This window comes from Haemorhous mexicanus, chromosome 2 (genome assembly GCF_027477595.1).
Source record: "Haemorhous mexicanus isolate bHaeMex1 chromosome 2, bHaeMex1.pri, whole genome shotgun sequence".
NCBI classification, from domain to species: domain Eukaryota; kingdom Metazoa; phylum Chordata; class Aves; order Passeriformes; family Fringillidae; genus Haemorhous; species Haemorhous mexicanus.
Window position 1 is genome coordinate 234529 of NC_082342.1, and position 16097 is coordinate 250625.

The window sequence follows — 16097 nt, forward strand, 5'->3', positions numbered from 1 at the left end:
TGCTCCGGGCTGAGGGGGCTGTCCCGGGCTGAGGGGGCTGCCCGGGCTGAGGGGGCTGTTCCGGGCTGAGGGGGCTGTTCCGGGCTGAGGGGGCTGTTCCGGGCTGAGGGGGCTGCTCCGGACTGAGGGGGCTGCCCGGGCTGAGGGGGCTGCCCCGGACTGAGGCGGCTGCCCGGGCTGAGGGGGCTGCTCCGGGCTGAGGCGGCTGCTCCGGGCTGAGGCGGCTGCTCCGGGCTGAGGGGGCTGCCCGGGCTGAGGGGACTGTTCCGGACTGAGGGGGCTGCTCCGGGCTGAGGGGGCTGCTCCGGGCTGAGGGGGCTGCTCCGGGCTGAGGGGGCGGCCCGGGGGACGTCGCGGGGATGGCACGGGTGCTGCTGCTGCTGGGGATGCCGCACTTGGGCACGGCCCGACCCCTCTGTGTGGCGCAGAGCGGGCCCACACGTGGCGCTGGTGGCCCGGGTGACGCTGTGGCTTTGCAGGGCTGGAGACCTTCGTGTCCATCGCCAAGACCCTGCCGTCGCCCCAAGTGTACGATGTCGTGGAGGGATACGTGAAAATTTCCATGGAGTGCGCTGAGATATTCAGGCTTCTCGATGGAGAAAGGAAGCCTGAAAGTGAAGTAAGTTGGATATGGGGGTTGTCATTTGGGGACTGGCAGCTACAGTCCCAACAATCACACTCTGGAGAAGAACCAACAAAAGGTCGCCAGGGAATGGTCACAGCTGCCAGGTCTTCCAGAACTCCTGGAGCATTTGGACAACGCTCTCAGGCACAGGGTGGGATTGTTCAGGTGTCTGTGCAGGGCTAGTAGTTGGACTGGATGATTCCTGTAGGTCCCTTCCAGCTCAGGATATTCTGTGGTTTTATGAATAAATAGTGCTTTGTGGTGTAAAGAACTCTGTAAATTTTTGGTTTGGGTTTTTTTTCTGGAAGTAGCAGTGGCAGGAGCACCTACCAAGTGGGAGATTTTCCTTTCTGTTCATCAATGTTCCTGGATTTAATGGCACACACAACCAATAGTCCTGTCCAAATCAAGCTGTTAAGGTTCTTTAAATGTTATCACAAGGCCTTTTAGGAAATAAGAGGATCAACAGAAGCAGTTAAGAAAGCAAAACAAAAGTAGTCTAGTGAAAGTAAATGTTTTTAGATATCTACATCAGCATTTCTAGGAAGCCGATGGTAAAGTTGACTTCATTTTTCTTATTTCAGCTGGACACAATTTTATCCTCATCAGAATATGCTGAATGAACAAAGAATTCAATAACTTTTCACTGAGAATGCTGGTGCAGCATTGCTTACATTGCAGTGCTGCTTACAATGTACTATTGTATTGTGTGGCTTTTTAACCATCACTTGCTGTTCTTTGCCTTTCACTATCATTTTTGTCTCTGTAATGTTCAGTGACAGCCTTTCCTCAATATCCCTTTCCTAGCAGGGGCTGATGTTTGTAATGGGCACAGTCCCAGTGCTGTATGGATTATGGATTCTGAATTCTTCTGGCAGGAATTAATTGAAAGAGTGGAACATGATATTTTTCTCCAGCACATTTCATTTTTCATCACCCATTTAAGAGCAATTGTCTCTTGAAGCACTTATTCCTTGAAACTACATGTTCTCAGAAGCGATCTTTTCAAAGAGGAAGCATTAGTTTGGGAGAGAATCTAGAAGTTAATGTCACTTTATTATGTGGAAGATTTCCTCTTGGAGTGGGGTTATTACTCTTTTTATTAATGATGGTTGTTACTGTTTGCTCAGCTAATAATTTAAAGTCTTACCTGATACTGTCAGGTGTTAACATACTTTTTTATCCTGCAGATTCTGTTAATCTTTCAAGCTCTAGAAGCCATTTTACTGAGGACAGCCAGTGACCTCTCACATTTTTCTGTTGTGGGAATGAACATTGTCAAAAAGTTGATTCATTCCTATATGAAGCTGGTCTATGCTGCTTTGTATTCTGAAAATCACAGGTACGTCTTCTTGATGCTCTGGTGGAGAATCTCTGTCAGTTGTTCTGGAGGGACTGTACTAGATGTTGCGAAATTCATCTTGACTTATTGCTAATAATCCATCTTTATTTAATAATCCTTTTCCACTTGTCATAAAATAATTGCCTGTGGAAGTCTTTGCAAAGTAGAAGCAGATACATCAAACAATCCAGTGCTGTAGGATACTTTCTTGAAGCTGTAGTTTTCATCAGCTAGGCCTGTCCTGATGAGAGCTAACGTGGGTGGTACCTTGAGTCCTGTTATTTTAATGCTGCTTGATTTGTGGGGTGAAATGTATTGTGTGGAACAGGGCTGGGCAGTCTTCCTGTGATGGCAAAAAGAGCTGCTCTAGAGTGCTTTATTTCCCTGTATTTTTTGGAGTCAGGTTTCCATCTTTGTAATGGATTTTTCTCTTTCAGACTGGCTTTTCTTCTGTAACTTTTTCAGTCTCTTAAGTCTGATGTAATTTTAGGTTGTTCAGTAATTGTGTTATCTAGTCCGGACCAAAAAATGTCTCATGCTCATGTGGATAGGGGAAAGAAGTTGCAAATGTCAGACATTTCAGTACAAACCTGGGAGGAAGAAGAAAGCAGAGGAAAAACCAGACTGAAATTGGCTTGTCCCAGGCCAATGACTCATCTTTCAGTCTTTGAGCAGAATTGGAAAAGCTTTTTTTGCTTTCCCAGTTCATAGACACAACTGTGCTTCCTGCACTGCCCAGTTGATCTTACTGCAGCAGGCATTTGAACAGGACAAAGAATCTCAAATAGGTACGCTGGAAACAAATTTTGAGGCTGTGCAAGGTCTGCACTTCTGATTAGGTGTTTCAAGATTGCAGGTTCTGGAGAAATCCTTCTAGAACCTGCACAGAGGAGGCTGCAGATTTCTGATGGGAGATGCTCTGCATTTTCTGTGCAACCTCTTTGATGTGCAGAGGTATTTTCTTTACTGTATGTCTAGAGGGGATCTCTGCTTGAGTCACGTGGCTTTTTGCAGTTTGTCCATGGCAGAAACATGATGGACAGATTACAGATCTGTTCATGGTAGTGGCTGTTCAGATGATGGAGGTCTGCAGTCTTGTGTGTCGTGGCCCTGACATGTTGAAATAAATGGCAAACCTCTATGAATTTAGGAGTTCATAGAATTGTGGAATAATTAAGGGTTGTCTAGTCCAACTCCACTGCCATGAACAGGTTATCTTCAAGTTGTTAATTTTGTCACTTTCTCCGTTTTAAACTACTTTATAAAGGGAATATCCAGCCTCACGTTACAGCTTAATTTTGGGGAAGAATATAAAAAGGCATGTCCTTCTCCTTTCTCCCCTTGCCCCTCTTTCCCAGCTGCTGCTATTACTGCCTAAAATAATTACTTTGATTTTCTCTTGAAGTTTTAATCACTTAGTTTGGCTGTTTGTATAACCATCATCCTGGAAATAGCCTGCAGGTTTTCCTCTGCTTTGTTTTCTCAGGGTGAGCCGAGGGTGCCTTACCCTGCTGTCAGCGATGGTGGCTCAGGGCCCGGATTCAGCAAGGGATGTGTACAGTCATTTTGATTTCAATAACAAGTACCTGCCTGGATTGTTGAAAAGAAGATGTAAGCAGGTAAATGAAGGTGCTGCATGCCATGGCATGCTGTGCCATGGCTCCACCAGCTTTTTTAGCTATCTGTTCAGAACAAAGCTGTTGCCAATGTTTGCTGTATTTTCATCTGCAAGAGCTTAACTCTCCCTTCCTGTCCTGTGTCAGGCTGAAGTCCTTGATTGTGCCTAACTGGGCACATGAAAATGCCTTTTGTGTTTCCAACAAGCTATGGAGAAATTGAAACGTACAGTTTCTGTGAACTGCCCTTCTAATATCTAAAGCAGAGTGAAAATGATAGTAAATTCCTGAAAACTAGTCATCTTTTTGCAGTTTGGTCCCACTGCAATAAATGGAAATTGGAGAGGGGATATTGCCCAGTACTAATACAGAGTAATTGCTTTTGAAAACATAAACAAGAGTTCTAAATAATCTCTAGCTGGAAATCCTTAAGCATATTATGTGAGTGGAGAGAAAAAGTCACTCCTCTCTTTCCAGAAGAATCTACCTCTTGTTCCCTCCCTGTTTGCTAAAAATAGTCAGGATTGACCCAAACCAGTGCTTTAGAACAGGAATATTTGTGTCATTCCAAATGCAAGTGTATAATAAATCCAGTATTGTTTGCAATGTTGACATATTGTTTCTGTATTTTAAAGATTACTTGCAGAGTGAATGTGTGTTGGATTTGTGCCATCTGACATGAAAATTCAGACTTTTTCTTTATTAAGCAATCAAGTGGAAGGCAAAAAACCAAACACACCCCTTTTTCCCTGGAACCACTTTTTATAGCTCTGGAATTGTCAGATGCTGTGGATTTTGACCTCACTGCAGGAGTTGTCTGCAGGAGTACTTCCACCCTTAATTTTAAATGCTTGGGTGTAGTCTTTTGACCATGAGCTGCTTAAATAAGGTGCAAGGAGACTAGCATCCAAAATGTCTTAGTCCTGTACAGCTTTCAGTGAAATGATGTCACTGCTGGCTATTAGAGGTGAGGTTTTTTACAGTAAAGTACCAGGCCCAAAGTTTACAGCAAATTCTTATTTGTTTCTCTGTATTTCTTCTTTCAAGACATTGGTGAGTCCCTGCTGCATTATCTTTTGCTTACTTAGAATCTTCCTTCAGGCTTCTTAACTTGCAGCTTAATTTTGCACAGCAGGTTTTTAAAAAATGGTAAATGATGGTGGGACCCTGTCAGGGAATGTAGTGGTAGGATGAGGGGTGACTCTTTCAAAGAGGGTATATTTACATTAGATATTGGGAGGAGACTCTGGGCCATGAGGGTGATGAGATGCTGTCCTGCACAGGTTGCCCAGAGAAGCAGCTGCCCCATCCCTGGAAGTGTCCAAGGCCAGGTTGGACCGGGCTTGGGATAGTGGAAGGTGTCTCTGCCCATGGCAGGGCATGGAATGAGGTGATCCTGAAGATCCCTTCCAGCTCAAACCATTTTGTGATTCAATGTTCATACCCTATGGTGCTGTTACAGGTCAAGCTTTCACTGCTTCTGCTGTGCCTGAGTTGGTAGCTTTTATGGGCATTTCTGTGAACTGACCTAGCAGTGCACAAGGGAGGAAATTCAGTGATGCAGGGTTTGGCATGAAACGGCTGTTAGTGTTTCCTTTTAATTTAAATTTGTGGCCTGGTCTCATACATTGAGAATTGAAAAGCACGTGAACCAGTACATTTTTCTTTTTATGTAAAAGTGATCTGTTTAATGCAAGAAGATTTGTAGCTGAATATGCTGTGTATGTATTGCATGTAAATGTATGTCTGTGGCTGCATGCAACATTTTTATAGAAGTTATTTCATGCACCCATTTATGGCACTTCTAGGGGTAATCAGCAGCTGCAGTATCAATTCTGCAGTTGGGTACAATCTGTGTGCTAACAACATTTTTTAATTTTATACTTACATTTTTGTGTTTCCAGGGGAGACCAGATGTCCGCATGGCCTACATTCAGTTTGCTCTCTCCTTTCTCATTGCTGGTGACAATGCAATCTTGGCACAGGTGCTGGAATTAAAAGGTACTTCAGAATTGCTTGTTGGGTTTTTGTTTTTCAGGCACAGTCATTTATAGGTGATAATAAATATGACCTAATTAAAAATGTGAACCAGGTAGAGAGCACTAATAAGAAGCTAAATATGTATTTTTAATCTTATTATCTGAAAGCTTTAAACTTCTTTGGTAGTGTAGTAAATAAGCCTCTCCTGCTTGAGAACAATATGATATCTGCTAAAGCTTTGCAAAAATAAAGTGGTGACACAGATTAAAAAAATGTAAATCTAATATAAAACTTTAAGGTCATAGAGTCAATTAAAAAAAATTCATGGCTTCCAGCCTTGCTCATAAGACAGTGGATATGTTGCATTAATTTTCTTTTGAAAAGGGTGTTCTTCAGTTGCCTTTCTGCCCTGTGAATTGTGACCCTTGGAAAAGTTATGAGACAATTCAGAAGGGATCTAGAAATACTGTTTAAAAAAAAATTCTTAAGCCCCTAGCTGGCAGCAAGTAATGGCAGGGGGCTGAGAACTGGCTGTAATTATTTACTTCTCTTGCTCCTGCTAGCTCAGGGCTGCTGATTTCCTTGAGGTGCTGGCAGTTTTTTAGTTTTCAGGCTGGGGATTGCACACCTTGGCCCAGTCAGTACAGGTGGCTTTCATTCCCCTGTAAGAGCCCCAAGTTCTCTATAAACTAAAGTTGTCTAACGTTGGGATGCACTGGTGAGCCAAAAGGTGATGCATGTAGCTGGAGATGGAACATCCAAACATTTGGGAATCACTCAGTGAAACAATTACAAGTGCTTCAATGGGAGGAATATGAAATTACTTGAATTTCAGGCATTTCAGGGCCCTAAATGTATTTAGGTTGACAGATGCTGTAGCAGTGTTAATCAGCAAGTTGGCCAGTCAAGATGAGAGTGGTTTGGCAGCATCACTTGCTCCTAACCATAGTAATCATCCTTCTGAACTCTGATTGCTGCCTTTTGGTTCATCCTGGAATATAACAGCAAGATAAATAATGTGACATGGAAGAGGAATGGGTATGAATTCCCTGAAGTATTTTAGTGTGAAAAGAGCTTTCACATTTTGACTTAACGTTTGAAATGTCCTCTTAGATTTCATTCCAGCTATTCTTCGCTCTGAAATAAAAGAAGACAGAGTTTCTACCGTCAATCTTCTGCTTTCCACACTGACAACTAAGGTATGGTACACCCTTGAAACTTGTGTTGTCTCATGTTTTCTCTTTTCCTCACTGCTGAAAACAGTTCTGCAGTGATTTCCCACACAGTGTTCAGTTCTTAGGGCTGCTGGCAGTGTGCTGCTGCAGTGTGTGACTGATAATATGTGTTGGAGGTTGCTAGCTTGGCTGTATTACTGTCTCAGGATTGAAAAGAGGGAAGCAGGAATTGCTGAAAGGTGAGAGAGTTGGTTTAGTGGTGGCTGCCTTTCCTGTGCTCCGTCTCCTTCCGAGCATGGCCCTGCCTCTTTCATGGGGTGCTTTTGTTGCTTGTGGAGCAGCTGCACCTGAGATGTATTTTATTTATTTAAAAATGTTTTTAGCTCCAGAATCTATGACTTTTTAATATCTGTTCTGAGTAGCAATGTTGCATAAGCTGTTGCATGACCAGTTGAGAGAATGAAGAAAAAAATAGTTTCAAATTTAGAGTGTAGCCATAAGGGCCTTCTTCAGACTTGGGCTTTTCTCAACTGACCAATTAAAGCCAAAAATGTTCTTTCATTTTGCTGTTGCAATAACACGAAAAAGAAGGATAATAAAGAAGCAATCAGTTAAATGTAAAATAAACCTCATTGGAACTTTGTTTTTCAAATAAAACTTTTCCTATGTGGGAATCATACATACATCATGAGCTGTTGCATTATTGGTGGACCCCAGCACACTGTATGACTCTTTCGGCTTAGCAAGAAAAATGAGAATTAAAACAATGCCAGCAGTAAAGCACAGCAGAAGAATTTCTGAGAAACTTCCTCCACTGTGTATTCCCTTTCATTCAAACTTCATTTGTAGTAGGCTTTACTCTGCCTACACCCAGGTTCCCCTGGTTCTGTGGCTGTGATGCTCTAAACATGATCTGTGCTCTTCAGCTGAACATCTGTCCTGTCCAGCATGTGCAGGGTTTGCCGAGGTTGGCGTAGGGCCAGGGTGGGGCAGGAGCCGGTGAGAGAAGTGTTGACAGGACAGGCAGGACGTTTCTTCTGTTTCTGCTGTGGTGAGGAGAGCCAGCTCTGTGTGTACTAGAAGAATGGGGCGCCTTGCTGTTTTGCCATGGTTTTGTGACAACTTGCAATAGATGGAAGAGTTTGCATTTTTCTCATTTTCAGGTGGTTCATAACAAAAATATCAGCAAGACACAGAAGGTGCGTTTTTTCACTGCAGAAGTGTTGGTTCACATCGCTTCACTCTACCGTTGGAATGGGATTACTGATGTCAGCCCTGAGGATTTAAAGGTCTGGCCATTTATTTCTTTGTTACTCTTAGTCCTTCTGCTGCCTTTGTTTCCCCTCCTCTTGCAGCCCCCAGCTTTTGAAACAGCTCGCAGTTGCTCTGAGCTTGATGAGCTCAAAAAGAGGGATCTACTCAGCCTATTTAAAAAGAGCCCCCAAATTTCTGCTGCTTCTCACTGGGTTTTGGCTACAGATTTTTCACCTTTGTGTGTGTCCTCTTGTATTCCTCTACCACATACTAATGACCTTGCCACTCCCATCCTGATGTATTATAAACACCCTTTGGAGGAGATCTGTTTCTTCTAGTAGATATTTGCTTGGAGCTGTGCAAATCTCCGACCCCATTCATACATTTCAGTTCTGAATCACTTTAAGTTCTTAGAGTTCCTGGCAGTCCCTGTAAGTCATATGATTAATGATTTCCCAGCCGCAGTTGTCAAGAGTCTTCTCATCCGTGGGCATCATGGGTTGTTCTGGATTTAAAAGGTTTATGGAATTGTAGAATCACAGAATGGTTTGGGTTGGAAGGGACCTTCAAGTCCTGAAGTATCTCTTTTTGATCTGAACAAAAGCCAAACTTTGTTTCAGTATTTCTCTAAGAGGAGCCATATAAAATGTAGAGTGAAGCTGATACCTGTGATGCCAAATCTCATATGCCTTTTTTACTCCCTTTTGGTTCTTATAGGTGGCCCAGGGTTCTGAGGAGGTGGGAAAAGCAATGGTACGAGAACTTGTGCATAGTTTCTTAATGGACCTTTGCTGCTCTCTGAAACATGGCATAACGTTCTATGATCCAAGTCTGGGAACTTCTGGCAAGTAAGTCACGGGGCAGCTGGGATTGTACGTGGATTTTTTGCTAGAAACAAAAGCGACCTCACTAGTTATCATATCTGCCCTGAAACGTGTGATGTTAATTCACTGTTTATCGTGCAGAAAATGTGGAGGTAAACTAATTTCTTACTTCTTTGAGTATAAACTCAGAAATTATGCCAGGAGGGTGAGAGATCTTGCCTTCAATTAACAGTTAGAGAAGCTGCAGAGTTCACATCCCATAGAAAGTATCAAAATAAGGATTTCTTATTCAAAATAATTTTTTTTTGTCTTCAACAGGGGAGGAAATGTGGTACTTCTGCAGTTCCTGCTTGGTTTAAAAACTGCAACAGAAGATGAAATGGTTGCTGATCTCGTGGTGAATATTCTCAAAGTATGCCCAGATTTATTGAACAGATACTTCAAGGAGACCCAGTATTCCTTTGTTCCTAGAGTGAAGTCTGCTTGGATGGACAACATGAAGTTACTCAAGAAGGTAAGAGTATGGGTGATGGTAAAAAGCCATGCTCAGAGCAGGAGGCTCTGTAAACATGTAAACTTAGCTGGTAGTGAAGGAATTGGTTTAAGAAACAGTGGAAAACATCACATCAAGGACATATTTTTTGAGATGCAGCAACATCAAAGCTCAACTAGAAAAACCTTTTGTCCTTTGTGAGTGCTCCACTGCCTCTTTGTTTAGCTTAAAATGGGCAAGTAGGATCTGGGATCTCTTGAAAAGGCATGGCCTTTAGCAGGGATGCTGGTTGCTTACAGAGGGTCCATTTAGTTGAGTAGGGGTCTGGAGGATGCTCTGTAGCATTTTTGCATAAAAATTGACATGTAATGTTGCCAATACTTCCGACAAGTCAAAATCCTTCTGAAAAATGCTCCCCAGAGGAAGCTGTCATCTCTGGAAATGTATCAATGGGGCTTAAATTTTTGTTTCTTTTCTTTCAGATCTATGAGGCTCAACCAGAGATCTCTAATTCTTTTAAGACTTCAGAATTTATTCCTCTTCCCAGATTGCTTTCTATGGTGATGGTAACAACGGTCCCTGCAGTGTGCAATAGAACAATGTTCACCCAAGGGTTAAATGTAAGAGCAGTCTATAGTATTTCAATGATTTTTCTGTCCTAGTTTGTACTGTTTCATTTTAGTGTATGATCATTCAAGAAATTTCTTAAGTTGGTTAATTACTTGTGTTTTATGTTATCTGCCTCAGCATAAATCTGGCTTGGTGAAGCACTGGAAAATGAATTAAAATCACTGATGCTGATTGCAGGTGCCTTTCACAAGCACCAGTTCTGCCGCTGTCCACTCATGTTTTAGGCTGGGAATCTGAAAACCTGTGGATTCTTTACTGCTAGCTAAGATATAGAAAATAAGTAATTCATTGACCAATTTTAACACACATTCAGAGTACGGATTCTCTGCATAGCATAACAGGAATCACTGAAATGTCATTAATTCACTTCCTTCTTTTAGTTGCCCAGCACAGAGGTGAAGCAGACCATCCTATCACTGATGTCCATGGTGCTGAGAAGAGCCCTGAGGAACATTCAGCACTGTTTGTCTGAAGAAACCTGGCAAAGGTCACAAATCTACACACTGCCAGCAGGGCAGGAGTTTGTGCAGCTCTACAGAGAAGCTGTCAGCAAGGTAGGAAGAAAGGAACAGTTGCAGCAGACAACTGCTCTCCCCTGTACTTTGTCCTGGAACGGCTGCAGCTGAGGTGCCAAGAGATGGTACCCTGGGGAGGCTGTGGGTTAAATGGTGGGGTAGGAGCCTACGCTTCCTGACATGTCTGCCTGATGGGAATGCAGATAAAATTCTGTGGGGAGACAGATCTGCAGCAATAATGGCTGTTGTGCTGCAAATGATTTCCAAGAGCAGGAAGCAAGTTCTCTTCCTGGTTAAAGTCAGTGTAGCCATCAGAGGTTACTCAGAAGTTACTGAACAAGAGAGCACTTGAGTTGAAAATATGCCATGAGGAAGAAGAACCGAACAAATTTTTCACAGGAAGCCTTTTCAATGAAATGTTCTTTCCAGTACTTGTGTTAGGCAGAAGTGGAAGTACAGTGCTTGATTTTATGTCATGCTCTGATTGCACACAAGGTCACTTCCAACCTTTGTGAAGAGCAGCATATCTTCCTGTTAGGTGTTTGGGGATGTATTTATCACAGGATCTTTGTCTTACAAAGGAGAGCTGTTGCAATTTACCCTTTTTGCTTTTAGGTTTTGCCAGACATGACTAGTATAGTGGCTGTCTGGCAGTCCCTTCTGAAGCAAGAGAGAGAACACAACAATGGCCCAGCAGAGAAAAAGGAAGGAGATGTCTCCACCGTGAAGGCAATGACTGAGACAGAAGTTGCTGAGCAGCATGGTAGGCAAAGCAGGTGGAGTTACAGCTTCTATCTCTGTGGGAATGAGTGATGTGAAACCCTCATCCTACCCTTAACTTCAGGAGAATCCAGATCTCACTTGTGTATTTACTGCTCACCTTTGCTTTGTTCAGTTCATGTTCAGGCCATTAGAATTGCCTGAGAACCCAGTTCAACATGTAGGCTGCCACTGCTGCTAGAAGGTTAAGCAGTTTGACTTGGCTGTCCCAGAATCACAGAATGGTTGAGGTTGGAAGGGATCTCTGTAAATCATCTTGCCTGATACCTCTGCCTAAACGTGGTTACCCAGGTCCACATTCACACAGCTTTTGAACCTCTCCAAGGATGGAGACTCCAGAACCTCTTTGGGCAATCTGCATGGTTGCCCAAGTCAAAAAGTGTTTCCTTATGCTGGGAGTGTTCCTGTGTTTCACTTTGTGCCCTGTGCCTCTGCTCCTGCCCCCAGGTGTTTCTGGGAGGAGCTTGGCACTGTCATCTTTGCACGCTCACTCAGGTGCTCATACACGTTTGTAAGATGCCCCTGAGCCTTCTCTTCAGTCTGAACAGTCCCAGCTCCCCCAGCCATTCCTCACAGGAGAGATGTTCCAGTCCCTTCACCATTTTTGTGAGCCTCTGCTGGCCTCTCCCCCGTGTCTCCATTTTCTGGGGAGTCCAGACCTGAGCACAACGTTCCTGGTTTGGCCTCCCAGTGCTGAGAGGAAGGGAAGGGGCAGCTCCCTGACACCAGGACACCCAGGCCTTCCCTGGCAACCTGCTGTGTGCTTGGGTGACCCCCAGAAGGTACTGGTGAATGGGGCTGTTCCTCCTCAGGTGCAGGGCTCTGCTGTTCCTCTTGCTGAACTCAGCCCTCCTGCCCTTGAGCTTTCCATGCTAGTAGCTGTCTCACAGCCACAAAATAAAACTGGCAGGAAGACTGATATGCCTGAAAAATAACTTTTGGAGAGATTTTTGTTTGTCCGAGTTATTTCACCAGGAGGTGTTTTTTTTTAGCAGTTAGTTACTGTAGCTACACAAATGCTTGAATTGATGTAACACCGGAGTGGAATGATGAGTGTTGGAAGAGGGGGAGAGGGATGGAGTGGAGGCTTCAGTTTTCCTCTCTCAAATCCAGTGTCCCTCCCAAAGGGCTTCCTTCCACAGTTCCATTGCAGGGAATGGGGAGTTTCAGGATTGTCTGTATCTTGGCCAATGGCCTGTGAAGTTTTCCTTGTGGGCTAGAGATTAATCTGCAAACAGTTTTACCCTTCACAGGGCATATTCCACAGAGAGACTTCCTGGAGCAAAAGGCTTTTCAGTGGATGTCCTTCTGTGCCTCCCTTTGGGCAGCAAAATGTTGTTGTCACTGACAGTCCAAGGCCTGGAAAGCAGTGAAGCAGCTCATTTCTGTAGGACTGTAGCTGTAGTTCCTCAGCGTTCTGAGGTGGTAATGCTGTGTCACTTGCTCCCAGTTCACCTTTTACAGCTTTATTTGCCTTGTGGTCACTAGAGAGTTCTTTTCTAATGGGAGCTGAGACTCAGGCAAACAAAGTTTATCCATGGCATTCATCCTGTTCCTCCAAACTCTGCGAGGGAGACCAAGTAAATAGGAAAAAGTTAGGTGTTACGTGTTTTGGCTCATGTTCTTTGCTTTTTTTCATTAATGACTGGATAACAAGTAGCTTTTATGGCTCTTCATGTTACAACTGAAACCTGAGATGGCTTTTCCTAGGAAGTAAACATTTGCTTTAAGTGCTATTGGTGTTTCTCTCATGTGGGTATTTGTTATCTGCCTCTTGCCAGGAGCTTACACTGATAAAGTATTACTTTGAAAGGGGAAAGAAAAAAGTTTTTAACTGAAATAATAAATTTGCACCGAACTGTGGTGCACTGTCTGGAGCACTTCACCAGCCAAAGCTACCTGACATTAGCTAAAGGTAGTGTCCCCAGAAATCAGCAGCATGGCCATATCCTTTCCTTCACTTTTTCCTATTATTCAGCCTTAAACAGCAGTGGGATGGGTGGGATTCTTACAGTGAGTATTCAGATGCTCAGGTTGTGTTTTATATGTGTGAGCACTTCTGAGTCAAATTAGAAATGACAGCTCTCAATCTAAGCTCTGAATAAGCAGATTTAGTTTTGAAAGTGTTCATACAGGAATGCTGGGGAATGAAACTGGAGATTCCACAGGTGTTTTTCTCGTTCTTCTTGTTGGGAAGATAGCAGGTCATTTCCTAGACAAATCTGCTGGAAATACAGTTATTGATTCTCCTGCTGGCTGATGGAGGTGGGACGCTGTGCACTCTTGCTATGAAAGAAGAAACTAATGATGGAAACATTTTGTTTAGGTTCAGATGATGCTGAGATGCTGCTTCTGAAAGCTGCACTGCTTCAGGTCATATGTCTGTATCAGAAGGTTGTGCCCCACTTGGTAGCACAGAGCAACTTTGATTTTAGCAAGCTGATAAAAGGTATGTGATGGGTATTTGTATTGCCTCCCCTGTTTTCTCTGGCTGTTTACAAAGTCCACAGCAGAAGGGAATGTTTGCTTTTCTCCCTCTGAGGGCTGGATTCTCACCTTGGGTCGGCCAACCTTAGTTGCAGTACGTCTGGGGATCCCACGATATGAAGATCTTTGAGTGGCCAGCTTGTCTCACCATTGTGTTTTAAACCCTAAAACATGAGTATTCTGAGATTTCAAGAAGTTGGACCAAACTGAAGCTGGTTTCTTGCTTTCACACCTCAGGTATAGTCACTGAAGAGGGCCTGCGGGAGGAGGTCCCTCCTCTCCTGCAGCACCATATCCTGAAAGTGGCTTTGGAACTTCCCGCCAATAAATTTGCCTGGTTCAAAGTACAGGTAAGAGGCCGATGGAAATCTTTCTTTCCTTGGTCTGTTGTCCTCAAATCTTTCCATCTGACATTGCCTAGTTTTAAATTAGTCCAGTCATTTTAGGAGGTGACCCTTTTGTAAAGCCAGCAGGAGTTACATTCTCAGCAGTGGTGAAAAATCCCTTCTGATCTGAAAGGTTTTTTATGGGGACAACATTTTTTCCCTCCCTGGTGAGCACAGGAGAAAGTTCCAGTAGGTCTTTGTGTCTCTGGAGAGGAGCACAAGTGACAATGTGCTGATTTCCCCTTGTCTGGAAAGCCTGAGGTTGCAGATAGGGAAATGAGCCATTGATGGCAGCCATCCCACCCCTTCCCAAGGAAGATGCCAACATTTTTTAATGCTCCCCAAAATTTGTGGAAACCATCAGGGCCCCAGCTCTTTTTTACTGCAGGCTTGTAAAATAAGAGCTCTATCAAGAGCTTGCTTGTCATGTCAGGAGAAAGGAGTGGTCTTGGCTTTGAGGAGAAGCAGAGACAGCCACGGGGTGTTGTAACGGGGACAGACATGGAATGATTGAGGAGTAAAATATGATTGAGGGAGGTGGCTTTGTCTTGGGTCCTGGTAGTAGTTGGGGTTTCTGCTACTGCTGTCTTCTTCCACTTTCCAGGAAAGCATTTTACAAGTGAGTACAATGATCCTGGCTCATGAAATGCAAAATAGTGTAAATGATCCCATTCATTTCTGGCCTTGGGACTTTGGGGCAGGTCTGTAAACACTTACCTTACACACTTAACACACTTACCTTATAACACACTCACCTTACACATCAGTCTCAGTGCAACATAGTCCTCTACAGTGTTGCTGTAGCAGAGGAATTTTAATCTATTTTTCTTGTAGAACATCTCTGACACAGAGAAGATATCTGGTGAAAAATCAGTCTTCTATTTACTGATGAAAATGTTTGTTACAAGTACCCATTCTCATCTGAAAGTTTCCACCAAAAAATTAATCATCAAGGTAAGCATTTGAATTGAAATACCAGGATATTCACTATATCCCACTGGTCTGAAATTTCGGGATTGTAGAATTTTTTCTTAAAGCAGATACCTTTACTGCATGGTTGTGTGGTCAACAGAGTCTCCTTTCCTGTTTCTTGTGACTGTTGTTGGAATTTGCTGTCAGATAACAGGCTATTAACAAAATATTTTGTGGAAATGAATGCTGTGAACTGACTTCCCTGCAGCAGTTGATGAAAGATTAAGGAAAATGTCTTTAATGTGTTCCCACTCCTCCTAGGCTGAATTAACTCTGGCACTGTAATAAATTAATGTAATTTGTGCCTGCAAAGGTCTTTGCATTAATCAAGAAGAGATTACTTTTGAGTTTTATTTTTTATCATTTTTATTTAATCTGTACTTCAGCACTGCAGCCTTGCATAAGCCTTAGATGGTTTGCTCTGGCCCTGCAAAATAGTCCTCTCTGCTACTGTCTGGTACAAGCTTTGATGCCAGGAGTACTTTTTGTCTTTAAAAATTAATCAAAATCCCCTTCTGTACATTTAAATTAGTTATTTGACTTTTCAGGAAAAACTGGTCAACTGCAAGTCCACAAGACATCAGGGGCTGTTGTTTTTAGCACCTTATTAAAAGAGGTCATCTTTTAGTTATCTGAATAGGAGTAGGGATTTACATCAGGAATAAATACAACCAAACTGTCATGCCAAGAGAAAATCCAGGAAGCTGTACTGGCCCTGGACAGGGCTCTTCATGCAGTGTCCTGCAGTAATCGTGGCACACCAATTTGTACCCAGCTTTGTGCATTGAATTTTTGCATTTAGCTGAAATCAGAGAGTGCCATTGTAATATTCAGTCCACCAGACCAAAGTTCCAGTGATCAAACTGGGGTTTAGTTGCCCTTGGCCCTTGCAAGGGTTTAAAGGCAGGTTCTCCAGGTCTCCCAGTAATGAATGCCTGAACCAAAACCTGCTCAAAATGTGCAGTTTTTCTGGTGGTTTTGGATTTCTTTTGCCAGGTGGGAACATGGACTGCCTTAC

The 16097-nt window shown here is 43.3% G+C and overlaps 1 protein-coding gene across 1 annotated transcript in view; it reads left to right on the forward strand.

Moving 5' to 3' along the window:
• Positions 1-16097, forward strand: part of URB1 (URB1 ribosome biogenesis homolog) — a 39940-nt gene that overhangs the window by 882 nt on the left and 22961 nt on the right. Inside the window, exons 2-15 of the mRNA XM_059870411.1 lie at positions 480-619; positions 1816-1967; positions 3454-3586; positions 5488-5584; positions 6677-6762; positions 7902-8027; positions 8710-8840; positions 9135-9330; positions 9792-9929; positions 10320-10493; positions 11070-11217; positions 13561-13683; positions 13959-14071; positions 14942-15061. Coding sequence (XP_059726394.1) covers positions 480-619; positions 1816-1967; positions 3454-3586; positions 5488-5584; positions 6677-6762; positions 7902-8027; positions 8710-8840; positions 9135-9330; positions 9792-9929; positions 10320-10493; positions 11070-11217; positions 13561-13683; positions 13959-14071; positions 14942-15061 — 1877 coding nt within the window. The remainder of the gene's footprint in view (positions 1-479; positions 620-1815; positions 1968-3453; positions 3587-5487; positions 5585-6676; positions 6763-7901; positions 8028-8709; positions 8841-9134; positions 9331-9791; positions 9930-10319; positions 10494-11069; positions 11218-13560; positions 13684-13958; positions 14072-14941; positions 15062-16097) is intronic.